The sequence below is a fragment of the Aythya ferina genome (genome assembly GCF_964211825.1).
Source record: "Aythya ferina genome assembly, chromosome: 1".
NCBI classification, from domain to species: domain Eukaryota; kingdom Metazoa; phylum Chordata; class Aves; order Anseriformes; family Anatidae; genus Aythya; species Aythya ferina.
The window spans coordinates 164,313,556-164,332,420 of NC_140296.1; the positions used below are offsets into that span (position 1 = coordinate 164,313,556).

An 18,865-nucleotide genomic window follows, 5' to 3' on the forward strand; every position below is an offset into this window, starting at 1 on the left:
CTCACAGACACCGTCAAAACTTGGACCAAAATACCTGCTTTCATCCACAACTGCTGCTGTCCAAGTCGCAAGTAAGGGAATGCATCAAGGGAGGAGCTAAGCAGCTCTCTGAAGTACTAAATAACTGGAACAGCCGCAGTGGCTTGTTCTCAGAGCTAACCCAGGTGATTTTTGTGCTCTTAGGGAAATCACAGTGGCACTGGCCCTCCCCAGCTGATGGTGAATGGCCATAAAGGTGCTGAGGGAGGTGGTTTGGCGTGCTGTAGACTTGAAAAGACTTCGTAAAGCAGCACGACGGAAATAATAAGCTGGAGAAAGCACAGCAGGTAGGTCAGATTTTGGAAAGCTCTACCGCTGGCGTAAAGCCAGCGTTTTCTGTAGGCGTGCAGAAAACGAAGCTGAGCGGTGGCCCTCCTGATGCCGGCAAGTGCCACCGGGTGGCAGTGCTGGGGCGTTGTGCAGCACGGAGCTGCTCCTGCTCCCCGGGAATTAAGGGGGTCAGGTCCCACGGAGGGGCCTTTTTGGTGGCTGTCTCCTGCCCCGTGTGGAAAGACGAGCCTCAGCTGGGTGCCCGAGGGGAAAGCTGCCCATACATGCGGCCTCTGCAGCAGAAGCCTGCGCTGGCCTCAGGCACTGAGTAACACAAAGATCCCAGTGGAGACCACGTCCTTTTTATTAAATCCAGACCCAGATGTGGTCGAGAGCCTGCCCTCTTCCTCCTGCTGTGCTATAAAGTGTAGACATGGATGTGCAGGGGTATGGTTTTAGTCCAACTGGGTGAAGGGCTGAGCACCCAGCTTGTGCAAGCACAAGGTCAGCCAAGAGACTGCAGAGCGATGGTGTCCTGGAGTCCTCACGGGAAGCAGGTTGGCCTGAAATAACTGCGAGGCTGGGCACAACGTTTGGGATGCCCTAAGGGAGCAGCCGGGAGGACAGACCAGAGGGGTAGCGTGGGCTATGGAGAGAACCGAAGTGCTGCCACATCTCTGGGGCCGTGAGGGGAGCGAGCTGGCAGTTGTTCCCAGCACCATGTCTCCTCCAGTCAGACAGGGGACGTATTGTCTTTGTACCGTGCTGTGCCTTACAAACAAGAAATGGCTTGTGTTTATGGGCACCGGGAGTTCGCTGTGCATCTGACTGCACGGCTGTCTCTTGAGGCAGACAGTGCATGGCTGCGCCGCACAGAAGAGAGAGATATGTGTGATTGCACGTAGACAAGCCCTACAAAGGACCATAATCCTAAAACCAACCCCAAAACCCCCTTGGACCAGCTGCCCGCGGCCTGCCAGCCCTCCTCAGCCCCCCTCAGCCGCCACAAGATGGCGCCGCGGCGCGGTCCCGCCCCCGGGCCGCCCCCGGGCCGCCGGGCGGGCTGGCAGCGGGCGGCAGCGGGGATGGCGGCGGCTCGGGGCCGGGTGCTCTGCCTCTTCGACGTGGACGGGACCCTGACACCGGCCCGCCAGGTGAGGGGGAGCCGCCGGGAGGGAGGTGAGGGGGGAGCGGGCGCTGCCCCGGCCGCCATTTCGGCCCCGCGGGCTGACCCCGGGCATCCTGCTCCCGCAGAAGATCGAGCCCGAGGTGGACCGGTTCCTGCAGGAGCTGCGCGGCAGGGTGCAGATCGGCGTGGTGGGCGGCTCCGACTACTCCAAGATCGCCGAGCAGCTGGGCGAGGGCGACGAAGGTGAGAAGCCCGCGAGCCCACCCGCTCCGCTGGCCCTGAAGCCGGGGGTGCCGCTCGGGTTCGGGGGCTCACGCGTGCCCCAAATGAGCAGTGGGACCCCGCACCTGCCCTTAGGGTCGCTGGACGTGCCCTAGGAGCCGCCGCTCGAAGGCTGGCTCCCAGTGCCATGGGATGGGAGCAGAGGCTGCCCGAGCCGCTTGGCAGCGCACCCGCAGCATCGCCAGCCCGGGCAGGGCGCGAGGCAGAGGATGGAGCAGCAGGCAGGGCAGGCAGGGCAGGCAGCCTTGTTTGTCCGCCCTCCGCCTTGTTTGCCATCGCCGAGCTCGATGGCGAGCACGCAGCCCGGTCCTAAGGTCTCCCTTCTGCCTCATTAGCAGCGATGGGCTGCGTGGCTCGGGGGAGCGCGGCGCCGGTGGCTGAGTCAGCAGCAATCTGTTTACTGCTGCCAGGAGGGCCCGGCGTTAGATAACCAACAACTGCATCACCGGAGCGCCCCGGCAGTGCACGTGGCTGGAAGCCTGACATCTCGGAGCTCTTATCTTCCGTCTGCCACTGATTCAGTCTGTGACCCCAGTCAGGTCGCTTCCCCCCGCCTGCGTCAGCTGCCCCCCTGCCCGCTGCAGATAGCGGCTGCTCCCGCACGCCGGGAGCTCTGAGGGTCGCTGCCTGTGTGCTGGGAGACGTGTGCTGTGAAGGCTCCTGGCAGAAAACATGCTGAGTCCTGGATCCAGCCAGCACTTCTCTCTCTGTCTGGCCCCTTTTCCTAGCTGAGGGCTGAAGCAGCATCCGTTTTTTCTCTTTCTTTTCCTCCCTTTCAGTCATCAGTAAGTTTGACTACGTCTTCGCAGAGAATGGCACCGTGCAGTACAAGAACGGGCAGCTGGTCTCCAAGCAGGTAGGCCGGCTCCTCGTGCAAACACAGCTCTGCCTCCTCAGCCCGCGTTGCTGAGCGCCACGGAGAGCAGGGTGGCTGCATGCAGGAGGGCAGCCCCGTCTTCCCTCCCCAGCAGCCAGATTTGGATGTCCCACTCCTCCTGTTCATGTTTTTGGGTTGGAACAAGGGCCAGAGCCTGCGCTCCCCCACCTGTCACGTGGCCGCTGGGTTAATGGTTGTCCAAGGGCCACCGCAGCCGTGGCAGCTGCTTAGCGCCAGGAGAGGTTCAGTGGTTTTTGCTCCTGTGGGGCAGAAGAGCCAAGCAACAAACAGGAAAAACTGACCCACTCCTGCTGTCTGAGGGTCCCCTCACTGCATGCCATCCACATTTGGTAGAAAGGCCTAGTCTAAAAAAGCCTTGCCATTTTCCTGTGGTCCTTTCTTCCTGACAGAATAGCAGGAACCTCAGCTTTGTGTGTGCTCTTGCTTCTCCCTCACTCCCCTTCTCCTCCCACAGGCCATCCAGGACCACCTGGGAGAGGAGCTGCTGCAGGATCTCATCAACTTCTGTCTCAACTACATGGCGCTGCTGAAACTGCCCAAGAAACGGTAAAGGACTGGCCCTGTGCAAATGTCTGTTGTATCACTGATTTCTAGGGAGCTGTGGACCCCAAAGCTGTTGTAGGAACAGCTGAGCTACTGAGCTTGTCTTTGCTCCAGGTCTAACAGGTTTTACTGTAGTATTTAGGGACCCTGTATAGGATCGCTGCCCCCTTGAGCTGGGCACTGTAGGCAAATAATCTAGGAGGGCCTTTCTTCTGGAGAGTCTGAACTGGTTTTTAGCTTAATGCCTGTGCTTTCCCTCTCAGGTTTTCTTCCCTCAGAAGCAGGGTACAGCTACTGCATGCACCTGATTTAAGGCAGTGGTAACAGCTAGATGCTGGTCAGGGCATCAGGCATTATCACTGGTCCTATGAGGTTCCAAGCAGACAAACAACGGGTCTTAAGATGGGAGGTGCAGAGTCTAAGCACACAGTCTCGTGCTCTGTCTAACCTAAAGTCACTGGAAGCCTCTAGTAACAGGGCTGGCCATGCTCTGCAGTCAACCACGTGTTCCTGCTTGCTTCCTCATCATGAGATCCCACTGTTACAGGGTGAGTTGGGTTGGTACATCTGGTCTGTAGGAAAACCAGTCTACTGCGAGGAAAGAAAAGGGTAGTTTTCCATTGGATCAGCTCGTTATCATGTCATTGCTGGATCCAGCAGAAAAAAAAAAAAAAAAAGAGGAGAAAAAAAGATGACATGGAAGGGAAGAGCAGAAGGACGTCTTTCAGAGACAGCCTGCAGCTGAACCAGTCTGGGTGTAATGTCAAACCACCCCTCAGAGCACAGTTTCACAAACACTTGAAGCCAGCACTGCCCAGCAGCTCTGCTCTCCCCTCGCCTCTGGCTGTTTTGTTCCTGCTCTCCCCCTGGTGTCAGCACCAGTGTTTGTATGGTGAACCCGAGGCGAGCAATCTGCTTGAAATTAAGTTGCTGAAAGAAAAGTTGCTAAACTGTGATCCAGATGGGTTTCCTGATGTGAGTCACCGCGTGGCAGCGTGAGCCCTGGTGAGAGGGGCCAGCGTGGCTCCTTGCGACAGGAGCGCTGGCTAAACATGTCCCCGAAAACGTGGGCTGGGACCCAGATCCCTCAGGGCTGTTTGGTTGCTTCACGGCTGCCTGGTTGCTCAACCCAGTGAGGTTTCAGCTCCCAAGTGCCTCTGTGGATTTAGGCTTGTGGGATGTCTAACAAAGCAAGGACTTTAACCCACGTCTCCCGAGTCCTGGCCCTGGGCATGGAGCCATAAACCCTCAGTGCTGCAGGGATGCTGTCCGCAGGCTTCAGGCGCGGCTGCCTACGTGCCCTTTCCACAGGCACTTCTGCTCTGTGCTACGAGACAGGAGGGGGAGAGTTTCTCCCCCGGGGTAAGCGCTTTATCACAGAGGAACAGCAGACGGCTGGGAGGGACGTTAGAGGCTTAGGGAGCTCAGGGCTCCTCGGCCGGACAAGGAAGGGGATCTTCCTGCTCCGGGTAGGTTCCCTCAAGAGTTTTGATCTATTTTCGAATCAGCAGTGCTGCCGATTGGCTTCTGTTTTGCTCTGCGTTGTTCCTGCCCCTCCCGTGCACCGGTGCTGGTACTTGTCTGAACCCTCGGTGCGCTCTTCTGAGGTGATAAGCCAGCAAAAAAGGAGAAAAGAATGGGAATCGATGATTTTTTGCCAGCTTAGTGCTTTGAACCAGCCCACCAAGGAACTGGCAGAGCAGTAGTGTCAGTGCGAGGCGAGGGTGTCAGGCGGAGAGCTGGGCCCTGTTTGTGCAAGCTGTGATAGGAATCACAGCCCAAGGTGCGGGTGGCAGAGGGGGGATGTGAAGGCCCTGCAGGGGCCTGCCTGATCCTGCTGCCCAGCATCAGCAACACGTTACGCTGACCTGCTCCTTCCCACGGCCCCAAGCTCCTGCCAGCTTCACACAGATCAACGCAGGGAACTTTTCCGAAAGGCCTCCAGGGGTGGAGATGCCACAGTCTGGCCAGGCGGTTGATCCAGCCCAGGCGGCAGCTGTCCTTGCAGCTATTGCAACATCACAAAATGTCTCCTGTTATCTCACCTAAGCCCATTGCTTCCAGACCGTTTCCAGAGCACAATAACTGTTTGTTCCCCTTCTCTTGCAGTCTTTTTATTAAACTATCCCTTGGAGGCCTTCAGTAGCTGTTGAAGCCTGGTCTCTGCCTGCTGAAACGGGGCTCTTGGGCAACCTTAGAAGCTCGTGCACAGCTGAAGCGCGAGCACCCATGAGTGGGCATGGCTCCTCTCCTCCTGCATGTCCCTGCGGACACTGCATGCCTCGCTGAGCAGCCGTTTCCCTGGAAAAGCCTTTTTATTTCTCTCCCAGCCCCTGTAAATCCCGCCAGTAACCTCGTGCTCTTGCCCACACACAGAGGAACCTTCATTGAGTTTCGCAACGGGATGCTGAACATCTCCCCCATCGGACGGAGCTGCACGCCGGAGGAGCGAATCGAGTTCTCCGAGCTGGACAAGGTACGGGCTGCGTTCGGGCTCACCCTCCCTTTTGGTGGTTTTGTGCTGTTCACAGATCTCAGGTCTCCTGGATGGCCCAGCAGCTGTCGTCTTTTTCCCTCTCTCCCATGCATAGGAGAGCTGGAACTAAGGGGCTTTTTAGACCAGCAGAGCCATGGCAAATATGCTGGGCAGATCTGCTGCTCCCCGTAGCCTGCTGGAGCTGCCCTGAGCTGGTGTCTGTAGGCAGGCATCACGCAGGACTGGTGAAAGCTGGTTAAAGGGTGTTGAAGCAGCCAGGAGGAAAGGGTCAGGCAGGAGGGAACTGATGGCAGTCAGATCACAACGCCCATTCAGGACCCCGAAGAGCACGGGGAGTTCCCTTGTTCCAGGGGCTCAGAAAAGCTGGGAGAGTGAGCAGAGCAGAGCGATGAGCCAGAGTTGCCCGGGAGACAGCTTACGGTGTATTTCGGTAGTGTCAGCATCTGATTACTCAAACCTTCTCTTTCCTCTTCTCCTCTGCAGAAGGAGCGGATCCGGGAGAAGTTTGTGGCAGCCTTGCAGAGGGAGTTTGCTGGCAAGGGCCTGCGTTTCTCCCGAGGTGAGTAGGGGCGGCTTCCCTGGCTGTGCTTTGGCCTCTTTATCGTGCTTGCCTTAAAATCGTGGAAAGGGGAGCAGGAATCCAGGCTGTTCCCTTCGGGGGCCCGGCTGGGTGAGGGCTGGAGCCGTGCTCCCCAGGGAGCCCCCGGTGAGAGCTCAGCAAGCTTCTATTCCTGGAGAGCCGCTGCGAGGGCGTCACATTCGCATTTGCAGCAGGTCGATGGCAGAGAATAAACCGTGCTGTAGATTTTCCTCTCTGGGAACCATCCAGACCAACTGGGTTCTGTCCCGTGACGCTATCTGTGCCTGATTGCAGTTAGCCGTGCTGAGCCCAGCCCTGCGCAGGCAGGAGGTCTGTTCTGGCTCAAGCAGCAGCAGCCGGGCTGCCAGCAGAGCTCCAGGCACATTCAGTCCTCCGCACAGGCTCCTCGAGGAATGCAGGGGTGTAAGAGAGGAAGGGATCTCGTGTTTCTCAGCGCTGGGGTTTTGTTTGGGAGGCTGGCTACTAGGGAAACGTCTTTCTCCTTGGCAGAAGAGCTGCCAAAAGGCAGGGAGTTTGCCACCCTGTGCCTTTTGCAGGGCCGTGCCTCGGGGTGGAGGCGCGCTTTTACAGCCAGCTTACCAAAGGCAAGGAGCTGAAGGAGCTTGGGGCTTGAGCAGCCCTGGGAATCTGCTCGGGAGGGGTTGGAAAACGAAATGAGGGTAGCTGAGGGGTGGGGCTGAGGCCAGAAGGAGACCCTCCACAGAACGGGTAGGTGGGTGTAATGTAAGGAGGTGCCACATGGAAATCCAGCCAAAGGGCAGGGAGGTGACAGGGCCGGGACATGGCATGTGGCACTCCGCTCCTGCACCCTGTGCTGCCTGCAGCATTGCCACAGCCCAAGGTGACGGCAGATCCTGCTGCAGCTCCCCAGGCCCATGCTCTGCCTAGACGAGGTGCTTGGTGTCCCCACACCAGCCCTCTCTCCCCTCTCCAATTTCCTTACCCATTCCAGCTGGCATCAGGAGCCCTCCGTGCTGCCCAGCTCCTTTAGAAAGGAGAGCGCACAACGAAATGCAGCATTCTTCCTAGGTAAATGGCTTTGGATACAAAAAAAAACAAAAAAGGGAAGACTTTTAATGAGGACACTGTTCTGCTCTGGGAAATGGGCATCCAAGTTCAGTTCCTGCTCTTTTGTAGGAGGGCACTTGGTCTCACAGGGCTCTTGCTCCCTTGAGTACTGCAGAGCCTTGCCCGGGGCACCCTGTCCTGCAGAGGCTCCTTCTGCCTGCGGGGCCAGCATCGGGGAAGGGCCCCAAAGCAGCAGGGACATCTCAGCCTGCCGGGGAGGAGAGGAGCACGGCATCGTACGTGTGCTCCTGAGCAGCCTGGGGGATCGGCACCTCTCCTCCAGCAGGGATCTTCCCCCGTGGGTAGCTGCCAGCTCACCCCCCTCCCATTTGAGGCAGGATTATTATTGGTGAAGAAAGAGAGTGGGAGAGTTTCCGATAAGGTGCTTTGCCCCCCGTGGGGACGCAGGACACGCCGATGCTCTCTGTGGGGTGCAACCCCAAATCTCCTCCAGCCGGTGCCTCTCACAGCCCCTGCAGCCCCCCGGTGCCTGCGTGTCACCGTGCTGGTGTCCCTTGGGCTGCTGTCAGGGGAACAGCACCCGCCACCCTCCCAGCTCCGTGCCAGAGCCCAGGGCACAGCTGGTGGGGAGGGCTGGTAGGGAGGGCTCCCCGCTCGCACCCAGCGCTGTCCTGGGGCGAGGGACCCCCCACCCTGTCCCCACCACGTCACCGACGCCCCCCCTCCCTCTGGCAGGCGGCATGATCAGCTTTGACGTCTTCCCGGAAGGCTGGGACAAGCGCTACTGCCTCAACGTGCTGGACGACGAGAGGTTCGACACCATCCACTTCTTCGGGAACGAGACCACCCCGGTGAGTGCACCCCACACACCCCATGGACGGCTGCTTCCCCTCCCCGGGCCTGGCTGCCCGCAGCACGGAGGCCAACACAGACCTCTAGTGGTGCACGAGGGGGAGATGCTCTCACGTGGGTCGTGCAGAAATTCATCTCTGCTGCACTGCGCCGCGAGCGGGTCCAGCACCTTCCCCATCCTTTCCCTGCTCGCTCCTCCCGTGGCACGGAAGAGGTGCTAACGCTGCCCCTGCTCTCTGTCCCCCTGCAGGGAGGGAACGATTACGAGATCTACGACGACCCCCGGACGGTGGGGCACAGCGTCCAGTCCCCCCAGGACACGGTGCAGCGGTGCCGCGAGATCTTCTTCCCAGAGCGAGCTAACGAGTACTGACTGCCAGGGCACGGCTGCCCAATCCCCCTCTTCCTCCCCCTTCCCCCCCGAGGAAAAGCACCTTCATTTGAGGAATCTGCTCAGGGTTGGACTGAAAAACACTTCACAGAGCTGGTCGGGAGTTGGCCAGCGGGTGGGCGCGCGGAAGGGGGCCGCTGCTGGTCAGCCCTGCGGCGCGCCCCGCTCCTGGCTGAGGTTTGCGGGACCGGGCAGTCCGTCCGCCAGCAACGCTGCTCTCCAGCCAGCTTGGGCCCCGGGGGGCAGCAGCACCTGCCTGCGGGACCGGGGCGCGTGGCAAGGGGCCATTCGTAGCCGTGTGAGTGTCTGTCCGTCCGTCCGTCCGTCCCCTTCCTCCTTCCTTCTCTTTTTCGCTGTTTCTCTCCACGCTCCTGCACGAGGGAAGGTGCATCTCCCGTGCCTCCCCCCTTGCGCAGCCTGGCGAGGGGCGGGGAGCTCCCCCTTCTGAAGGCCTCCAGCGAGGAGGCTCCGCAACCTCTCTGGGCCACCCATGGTGCTGTCTTCCCATCCGCGTGTCCGTGCGGACCGGGGCACACCAAATCGAACGGAGATCGACAGCAACACAAACCCAAACCTCAGCCTTTGTTCCCGGCCCTTAGGAGCCCCTCGCCACTCCCTGCCGGTGTGTCACAGCCACTGCCGCCAGCCTGTGGCTGCCCCATGCTCCTCTTTTCTCGTTTTTTCACCCCCTTTCCTTGCACCCCGCACCCATCCACGCAGCCCCGTTGCTCTTTGCCTCCCACCCGGGGTCTGGAGCGCAGAGGTTTCCCAGCTGCTGCCACCCAACCACGGGACCAAGCTGCTCAGGAGAGGCACCTGGTGCTCCCACGTCGCCCCGGGCACAGCCCCGAGCGGATTTGGTGCTGTAGTGGTACGAGCAGGGCGCCGTGAGCCCTGCAGAGCCGGGGTGCTCTCACATTCAGCACGTCGGGTCTGTGGTGCACCAGATTTGCAGGAGTGCAGCGGTCTGCCTGGCATCCAGAAATCCCCAACAAATGCACAAATTCCTCTCTCTGCACAGACGAAATCTGTGTGGGAGAAGGGGACCTTGTTGGAGAAGCCTGAATGCAGGGGACCCTCTTCACAGGCCGCTCTCTTGGCCCTTCCCCTGCAACCTTCGTAGAGGAATCATCTTCTGTGGTTCCACTTTCGCTTTCGCTGAGGACCAGGTTATGTGCGGGTGTTTGGTTTTGGTTGTTTGGGTTTGGTTTCTTTTCCTTGTAAATCTATTCCAAGTCAGCAGGTCTCTGCTGACTTGGAATACGCCACACGCCTGTCCCATAGCGTGACCCCATGGGGTTTCTCCCACCTGTGTGTGTGTGTGAGTGGATGTGGTGGGTCCCGTGGCGGGGGCTGTGCTGCCGTACGGTTCTGTGTCTGCATGAGGAGGGTGGCTCCTGTCTGACTGGTACCAACTGTTAAATGAGGAATAATTTAATTAAATACATAGATATATATATATATAAATCAATCCTATTAAAGCCACAACGTGCAGCTGTCGGAGCGTGTGCTTTGCATGGACTCTGCTGTGCCCTCGCGCTGTGTGCGGGTGCAGGTGAGGTGCAGGAAGGGGATTTGGGGTGAGACGTGGGGTGGGGGTGTGGTGAGCCTGCTGGGGAAAGCCCTGCGCGCCCCAGGTCCCCCACCCCGCCCCGCACACACACCAAGAGGCAGGACCAGCAGGGCTCAAGGGAAAGTCACTTTTAATGGTTTATTGCCAATGTTACAAAGGTTGACACAAGGTCAGACAGGCGGGAACCACACCAGAGTTGTAAAAACACCAACGAGTCTAGGGTTGTCGTTTATTTTGGAGGGAAAAAAAAAAAAAAAAAAAAAGAATAATAATAAAAATAATCAAAGAGTTTGTCGTGGCCAGCGCAGCCGGGTCCTGCAGCCCCCGGTGCCTGTTCCCCCCGGGCCGCAGCAGCCCACCTGGCCAGGGACCGCAAGGGGTTTGTGCTTTATGTACCAGACCCTGTCTACACCGAGGCGCTGGCGCAGGGCGTGCCCGGAGGAAGGCGCGCCCGTGTTCGCCCCGCGGCCACCTAAAAACCCTTCAGCCCCACGGCAAGCTACGGACGCGCACGCACACACACACACAGGCACACAACGGGGGTCCCCGCGGGGCTGGGGTGACACGGGGACGGGGAGGAGGAGGAAGCCGTCTCCCCAGAGCCAGCTCCGGCCCGAGGGCAGTGCGCCGCCAGCCCCTCCGTGGCACACAGAAAAGACAGCGCTGAGCACCACGGGGCCCTGCCAGCGGGGGTTTGTCCCTTAAAACTCCTTTTTCCTTCCTTTAAGCCACCCTTTTTTCTTTTAAACTATAGTATTGACGTGGCTTGACTGAACAAAGGTTTAACTCTGGGGAGGGGGGGCTCAGCCGGGACCCACCGTTTCGGGGCAGCACGGTGCTGCCCGGTGATGCTCTCCTTGGCTGCATCCCGCTGGCCCTGCACACCCGGCCCCCAAAGCTGAGGCACCAGGGAGGGGAAAGGAAACCAAACCAGTGCTCGCCCCCAGGCCCCGTGTCGGGGCAGAGCCCGCTTCTCCCGACGCCCCCTTCTCCACGGCCCGAGCTGGCAGTGACAGAAACACACACTGGAAAACTGAGGTGGGATCGGGTGGCCCTTCTCCCGAAGGAGCCGCATGGCTGAAGCCCAGTGAAGGGAACGGGGTCAAGAAGGGGCTCGGCCGCCCCTTCCCGGCACAGTGACACGCTGTAAGGACGGGGACGTGGGGCTCGGGGCTGCCCCCGGAGCTGGGGGGGGCTGCAGGGAGGGCTCCGCTTTCCCCGTGCCCCTCGAAAGACAGCTACAAACACACAAAGAGAAAGGAAACCCTAACCTTAGAAAAGACACCGAACGCAGACGCCTGCGTGCTGGAGGGCGGCCCCGGCCCCGCCGCCAGCTCGGCTCCCCCCGCGCCCCCTGCAAGCGGCCGTGGGGCCCCCCGGGCGCCTAGGAGCCGATGATCTGGCCGGACCACGTCTCGTGCTTCGTGTGGGGCGCCAGGTTGGTGAGCACCACCTCCACCGCCTGGAACTTCTGGTTCTTGGGAGGGATGGGGCACACCTTGTACGTCACCTCGTCGCCCTCCACCGGGACGTACTCCCCCTCGATGCTGCGGGAGAGGAGAGGGGAGGCGGTGGGACCGGGGCTGCGAGCCGGACCCCGTCCCCGGACCCCACAGCACCGAGGAGGGCACCCAACCCGCGAGCTGCACCGGGGGGGAAAAACCCCCAGGCACCCCCAGGGTGACCCAGCGCCGCGCGGACTCACTCAGACACGTGGACGAAGATGTCCTCTGTGCCGTTCTCCGGCGTGATGAACCCGTGGCCCTGGGAGCGCGAGAACTGCTTGCAGACGCCCTTGAAGACGGGCCCAGCGGAGGCTCGCGCCGTGCTGCGGGAGGGAAGGGACGGAGGCGCCTCAGTGCTGGCTCCCGGCCGTGGGTCGGCGCGGGAACGGCTTCCCCGTGGGGAGCAGGCGGCCGCGCGCCCAGTACTTACGCGGAGTAGGTCCTGGTCCTCTTGGTGGGCAGCGGGCTGGGCAGGTCCCGCAGCAGGAGGTTGCCCCGCTCCCAGACGCGGCTGCCCTCGCGCTGGAAGGGGAAGGTGGGCCACACCGGGGACTTGGGCGAGTGCAGGGGCGGCACCGCCGGCGGGGCGCCGGGCTCCGACGACATGGTGGGAGCGGGGGGCTCCTCCGTCCTGGGGGCGGGCGGCGGCGGGGATGGGGCTGCTGCCTGCGGCCTGGGGGGCGAGGGGGGGGCGGTTACAGGCGGCTGCTGAAAGGGAGAAGGGGACCCAAAGCCGGGTGCCTCTGCCCCGGGGCTCACCCGTGTCCCTCGCCCCGAGCTGGGCACCCAGGCACCTCACGGGTGACCCCCATCCCCGCCACCCCTCCAGCCCCACCGGGGTGTATTTGGGACTACGCCTGCGGGCACTTCACGCACCGGGGAAGCCGGTGAGGTTTCGCTCTGCTTTCTGAGACGCAGCAGCCTCGGGGGGCCGTGCGGAAGGGGGTCACCTCCGCTCCAAAATAAGCAGGTGGCAAGGACACGGGAGAAGGTTTGTGGAGCAGCTGCCGTGCTGGGGAGGGAGCGGGCGGCCCCCGTTCCCCTCACCCCGTTTGCTTTCCCTGGCCGGCCTCGGCTCCGCTGCCCCTGGGAGCCCTGCAGAGCCCCACTGTGGGGCGGCCTTCACGCCGCGGTCCCACTCGGAGGCAGGAGCCCCCGTGGCAGCGGGGCCGCCTCCTGCTGCGCATTATCGCTGGCGGGGCCTCGCGGCTTCCCCGGCAGCTGAGGGACAATGGCGGGTCCTTAACCCGCACCCCGTGCCCTGAGCCAGCTGGCAGCACGCGCGGGGGCTGCCTCCCACCCCATCCGAATCCCTGCAGCAAACAAAGGGACGGAGGAAACCAAATGCACGGCAAAAAGCGCAGTGGGGACACGGGCACGGCCTCCCCACGCCTGCCCCACACAGGGAGGAAATGGGGGCACCCCAGGAGGCCAGACCCCAGGCCACTTAGGGCAGCCAGGCAGGAGACTCACCGGCTTTTATCTGCAGACCCAAGGGCCCCCTTCTCACCGTCTCCCTCCCTCCCGTGACCCCGTTTAACTCCGCACCCACCCCGCAGCCGGGCAGGAGCCCTTTGAAGAGGCCCCGGCCTCGCCACTCCCCGTTCATTAGCAGCAGCGAAGAACCCCCCTCCCCGCCTCACCCCCGATACAGATTTAATTGCTTTAATCACCCTCAGCCCGTCGGCCCTCCCACACGGCTCCTCTTTGTGCTCCTTCTCCTCACCGGGACCCGCGGGACAGACGGACGGGCTCCGGGCCGTGATGCCTCTGCCCCCCAGCTGGGCTGCTGCGTGTCCCTCTGCCATCGCCTGGCCCCTGTCCCCCTGCCATCCCCACTCCCCGCCCATGTGGGTCATTTTCTCCCCCGTATGCCCCAGCGACACCTCACGCTGGCTGTTCCCTGCCTCTCCCTACCACATTTTCCCCATCCCCGGGGACTGCTGATGCCTCTGGTTCAGCACCCGCTGAGTTTGTAGGTCCATCTCCCCCGTCAAGAGCAAAAAACCCGCATTTCTGAAAGAAAGCCCGGCCCCGCAGCTGGCTGCTGGCAGCCACCTCCCCGCTCCTGCCAGGGCACCCGGTGGCCGACGCGATTTTCGGACCCGCCACCATCCCAGGGGAGCTGCCTCCCAGGTGCTCCCCCAACACAAAATGCCGGGTTTTCACTTTGGGGCTTAATTCACGCGCTGGAGAACATCAAGGACCCGGCAAGGGCTTCTCCCGGGGGCTGCAGTGAGGGGCGGGAGCCAGCAGGCTGCCTACGGACAGAGGTGAGCGCTCCGGTTAGCCATCCTCCCGTCCTCAGAGCAGGATGGCAGCCCCGGCGTCTCGCAGGTTTTTATAAACGCCGTCTCTGCCCGATGCTAATGAAAGCCTCGCTGCCCCCTCCCTTCTTTTTTGGTTACCGGATCGTGCCATTATGAGCGACATTACAAGGCAAGCCATCTCCTCCACGTCCCCTGCACGCTGAAATCCCCTCCGCCGAGATGGTTTGCTACAGGAAAAAGAGCCCAGGCATTTTCTGGGGATACACATGGAAAGCTTCCCCTCCCCATCTAAGCCAATCACACTCCCAACTCCGGGGATCTTTGCTGAGATAAGTCTCGCCTACGATACAGCCTGGTTAGCGCTAAAATATGAATGTCACCTTTCCGGATTGCTTATAAAAAGCTCCCTCAGTCAGTGCTCTGCAGCCGGGTTCTTGGGGAGGCCACGGGGAGAGCAAGGCGGCTGCTGGAAGCCAAGGGGAAGCCAGAGGAGAAGCCATCATGGAGGCTTGAGTTACCTTTGAGGCGTACATGCATAATCATCGCTCCCAAAGACCACGTTTGGGGGATTTGGTCGTTTGGGGCTTGGCCGATTTTCAGATGAGAGCAGGGTCTGTTCAAAGACCTCATGCAAATGTCCTCATCCGCGTCCTTCCTCCCTCCTTTGTGGCTCTAACTTGCTGTCTGCAGGAATGAATAGTGCAGCCAGCCCCACAGAAGCACCCATTCAAGCCCCCACCGGCAGCAGCCCGCTTTAATAAGACAGCTTTTCGCCCGCCGCTTCCCCCCACACTCTCCCAAAGGGAGAGCTGCCCCCAGCTGCCCCCAGCCCTGCGTGGCAAAGCCCCGGCTCTCTGCCCCCAGCAGCAGCGGCCACGCAGCGCTGCCACCCCCGGCGGAGTTATTGTCTCGGAGGCTGGTGGGGAATAAACAACGCGGAGCAGGGAGGGAAGCAGCACTTCACCCTCGCACCTTTATCCGCCACCTAAGGAGAGAAAGCAGAGAGCGACACGAAACGAAACAAAGCAGCCCGCAAAGCAAACGCCGTGCGGGAAGTTCAACCTCCAGCTCCAACAGCCTGGGCGAGCCGGGCGGCCGTCGTGCCTGCCCTTACCTCCTCAGCAACGCGGGGCTCCCTGCAGCCGGGGCGTGCAGCGCATCAGCGCTCGGCGGGGACGAGCGAGCGCTCCTCGGCTGCCCGGCGATGAGCAGCGCTCTCGCATGTAGCCCGGCTCCGGGGGCTTTTCTCTCGCCGGCTGGCTGCCTGCCGGCCGCCTCCCGACGTCTCCGCGGTGCCTGATGTGCGGATGATGTGCAGCCCGCACACACGCATCCGCACGCCTTCCCTGACGTCAGGGCCAGGCCAGGGGGAGCGGGCAGGTGGGAGGGATCAGGCCGGGCAGCCCCGCGCCAGGCTCGGCGGAGAGGCCGCAGGGGGGCCGGAGGGGCCGGGGGTCAGCGTGGAGGGCCAGCAGCACGCTGCCTGTGCCACCTGACATGTGCCCACGGCGGTGGCACGGCCCCACACAGCCACGGGGCAGCCCCACAGGCTGCAGGGACAAGGCGATGGGGGACAAGAGGCCCAAGAGAGGGGTCGAGCCTCACCCCACATCTCCCCGAGTCGTGCTGCGGGCGTTTCTGCCTTTAAAGCATCGCATCCCTAGTGTCACCGGGCAGCGAGCCCCCTGGACCGAAAGATCCTTTCCTTCCCTTCTGCCCTGTACCCACAGGGCTGTGCCTCAGAGGGTTCTCTCTGCAGGCAGAGGAGGCGAAACGAATCGGCCCGAGACTTTCTCCCCTGGGGGCACGGCGCGGTGCGGCCGCTGGCTGCAGCGGGGACAGGAATCAATTGTTCGCCGTGTCCGCTGGGGATAGGGCAGGGGGTAATGGGGCTTAAATCGCAAGGAGCAGGATTGATGCTAGGCATTAGGAAACGCTTGCTAATGGAGCAGACAGTTAATTACCCAGATAGATTGCCTGGGGAAGCACTGGAGTCTCCATCGCTAGAGATCTTTAAAACCAGGCTGGGCAGGCATCCATCAGGGATTTGGGGTGCTATCGGCCTCGTTTTGAAGCAGGAAGGTGGCGTCTGTGGGTTCCACCACTGCCCATCACTCTGGCTGGGGCTTTTCAAGCAGCTTTCCATGACAAAACACAAGTCCCATTCACCGCCTACGGATGCCACAAGGCTCGCCTGCCCTCAAAACCCTGCAAAAGAAGCGGAGGAGAAACACAGCCACCTGCTTCAGCCTCCGCTCTGGGTTCCTCCTGAGCTCCTCTCCTGGGGCAGCTCTACCTCCCAGACGCAACCAGCCCCGGAGGGTGTGGAGCTGGAAGCAGCTGGAGGAGTGCTGGGGATGTGCACATGGGCTTGCCCTCTTCCTCCCCTGGTGTTTCTTTCGTATTTGCACAGCGAGTATCATAAATGCCTCGTCTTCCCCGCCCTCTTTGTACACCGGGGCTAGCTGTGTGCCCAGCTGCGTGCGTCAGCCTGCCCCCCCCGGGGAGTCCCCAGGGGCTCCTGCAGGAGCTGGAGGTGCGCTGGGCTGGCAGGTGGCTCTGGGCATGCGCCGCGGCGGCGGAGGCAGGAAGTCTCGAGCATGTCACAGTGATAAAAGGAGACGAGGGGAAGCTTTGATCACGGAGTGGGGGTGCTGGAGACGCCTGCGGAGACAGAAGCAAAGGCAGGAGTGCTGAGGTCTTTGTACGTGAGAGGATGCGTAATTCCTTTGGAGTCAATCAAAGCCGGGCCGAAACAGCCTCGATGCAAATTGCTGCTCACCCCCTCCAGCGTCCCCGAGCCAGTTTTCCCCCAAAGCCCTGGGAATGTGGAGGCAGAGGAGAGCGTAAGCAAAATAATCTGGGGGTTCCTTGCGCTTTCCTCCCGGTTTCTGAGCCTTCAGGTAACTTCAGATTGTGTTTTCAAGTCTTCCTCTACAGTCAAGAGGATAAGAAATGCCTAGGGTTTTCCCTAAGCAGCAGAAAGATCCTTCTGTGATCTCTCGATTCAAGCAGCTGAGGCTTCAAGAAACAGCCACTGGGATCCCTGCCCCCAGATGTTGGAAAAGCCCCAGCACAGGGGCTCGGCCCTGCTGAGAGGCTCTGGAGAACTTCACAGCTCTGTACAGAAACGTGTGAGCGGGCCCTGTGGGGTCGTGGCCATTTCTCGTGTCAGTGCTACTCGGACAGAAAGAAACCCCTCAGCAGGACGGGGCTGTTCACACCACCTCCAACACCAGGACACCTCAGCTGCAGCGTGAGATACAGCGTGCTGCTGAGCGCTACCTGCACGGAGTTGAGACAACACCGATGTGTTATGGGGCAAAGTTTGGCCTTGGTTTGTATTTTTACATCAGAGACAGGGCTTATGGCAAGGGCTGCTGGAAATACAGAATTCCTCTGAGGAGAAAACCTAGCCAGTAGCAGCCCAACATCCGTCACGTCAGCAAAGCCCCGGGCGTGCACTGGCGTGGGGTCAGAGAGGTTACCTGCGGAGCCGAAGGCATTTCCTGCGGTGTTTGACTTTGCTGGTGGAGGCTGAGAAATCGCCAAAAAGGCTCAGCTCTGGTGGTGTTGTAGCCTGGTGTCCTAGGGCAATGCAGCTCCTCTGACTGCCGCCGTCAGCTTTCTCTCCACACATTTGTTTCCCCAGGGCATTATCAAAAATAATACCTGCAGTATCGAAAATAACACCTAATCACCAAAATACGTAATGGTGTAGAGAGGGATCCTGTTGTCCTTGCGGAGGAACAGCCTGCAGAGTCCAGCGCTTGTTTGCAATCAGAGAGCTGATACAGGAGGGATCGTGCTCATCCCAGCCCTAGAAGGGGTGTCTCACTTGAGGAGACGCCAAGGAGCTAAGCACGAGACACACACCAGCAGGAAGGGAGGCCTCACGGACCTACAGCTCTCACAGCTTGGATTCGGGGCTGTGGATCAGGCTGAAGGGAAACGCATTTGCTTCGTATCGGGCACTCATCAGACCCTGACAGGGCATGGCTGATGGAGACATGAAAAACGTTAGCTGAAGGGTGGGTTAGAAATGCAGGTAGGATATGGCTTTGTCCTAATCCAGCTCATTCAGTCTCCCATGTTCTCCCAGGAATTTACCCTGCTATTCCCCTGAAACCTTGCCCCTATTTAACCTTATAGCTCTTACATAGAAAATCATCCAGAGGGATCACCTTGCCAATACCAACACATTATCTAACTTCTGCCTCCTGCTGTGATCCCAAGGCTATTTCTTACCCTGCTGTCAGTTGAGGGGCACGCTCAGGACCTGATCTCTGTTCTGAAAAAGTAGCTGCAGACACTTGCAAAAACTGCACTTCGGCCAAAGGTCAAACCTAGCACCGACTGCCCTGCGTGGGGCCAGGACGGAACAGCAAGGGATGCGGCACGTGTGCCAGAGAAACTGTGCCGTGCTCAGCTGCCACCACAGCACAGGAGAAAGGAGCCTTTGTGTAGCTCCTGAAGGAGGCCGAGCAGAGCGAGGCGCCACAGATCTGGGTTGAGGTGTGCTGACACCCTGTACGCAGACCAGCCATTTAACAATAAAACCTTTAACGTCCTTGTGAGGCAGGAATAACTGCAGAGAGATCAGAAACTCCTCAGCCGAGACAGGCGTCTCGTTAATAAGGCCTAGATGCAACATCGCACCCTCATTTTCCCCTTCTCGCTCATATTATTTCACGAGGATCTTCTCCCCAACGCTCATTACTGCCTCGCTCCGTGCTGCTGGGGGGCGCGGGGGCTGACACGCGTCGTGGCGCCATCAAAGCCGGCGTGCTGACAGGGCACTTCTCCCTTGTCACGCGCAAATAAATACATAAATAAATAAATAAAGCTTCGAGCAGCCTCCTGTCATGTCTCACAGGCGGGCACTGCCCCTCATGTTCCACAGCCGCCCCCCCCCGGCTGCAGGGCGTGCGGCTGCCCAGAGGCGGAGGGCTCCGTGTGGTACCCGCCGGGGGCCACCGCCGCGAC

General features: G+C 60.6%; 2 protein-coding genes across 7 annotated transcripts; one reads left to right on the plus strand and one right to left on the minus strand.

Moving 5' to 3' along the window:
• Positions 1 to 1,303: 1,303 nt before the first annotated feature.
• On the plus strand, positions 1,304 to 10,031 carry PMM1 (phosphomannomutase 1). Its single transcript, XM_084523616.1, has 8 exons — positions 1,304 to 1,463; positions 1,564 to 1,681; positions 2,500 to 2,576; positions 3,073 to 3,164; positions 5,538 to 5,637; positions 6,142 to 6,217; positions 8,024 to 8,139; positions 8,391 to 10,031. Exons 1-8 carry the CDS (start codon positions 1,320 to 1,322, stop codon positions 8,511 to 8,513), a joined length of 846 nt encoding a protein of 281 aa, XP_084379742.1. The 5' UTR covers positions 1,304 to 1,319; the 3' UTR covers positions 8,514 to 10,031.
• CSDC2 (cold shock domain containing C2) lies at positions 9,597 to 18,836 on the minus strand. 6 transcript variants are annotated; one of them, XM_084523627.1, is made up of 5 exons: positions 18,128 to 18,836; positions 16,120 to 17,551; positions 12,040 to 12,282; positions 11,810 to 11,932; positions 9,597 to 11,651 (listed from the first exon to the last, which is right to left on the minus strand). In XM_084523627.1, the coding sequence occupies exons 3-5, from the start codon at positions 12,213 to 12,215 to the stop codon at positions 11,489 to 11,491; spliced, it is 462 nt and encodes a 153-aa protein (XP_084379753.1). In that variant the 5' UTR covers positions 12,216 to 12,282; positions 16,120 to 17,551; positions 18,128 to 18,836; the 3' UTR covers positions 9,597 to 11,488. The 6 variants fall into 6 exon arrangements, with proteins under 6 accessions (XP_084379753.1, XP_084379754.1, XP_084379750.1 ...); XM_084523628.1 differs by having other exon boundaries at positions 16,120 to 16,543; positions 17,368 to 18,836; XM_084523624.1 differs by lacking the exons at positions 16,120 to 17,551; positions 18,128 to 18,836 and adding exons at positions 13,527 to 13,870; positions 14,398 to 14,656.
• Positions 18,837 to 18,865: the final 29 nt, after the last annotated feature.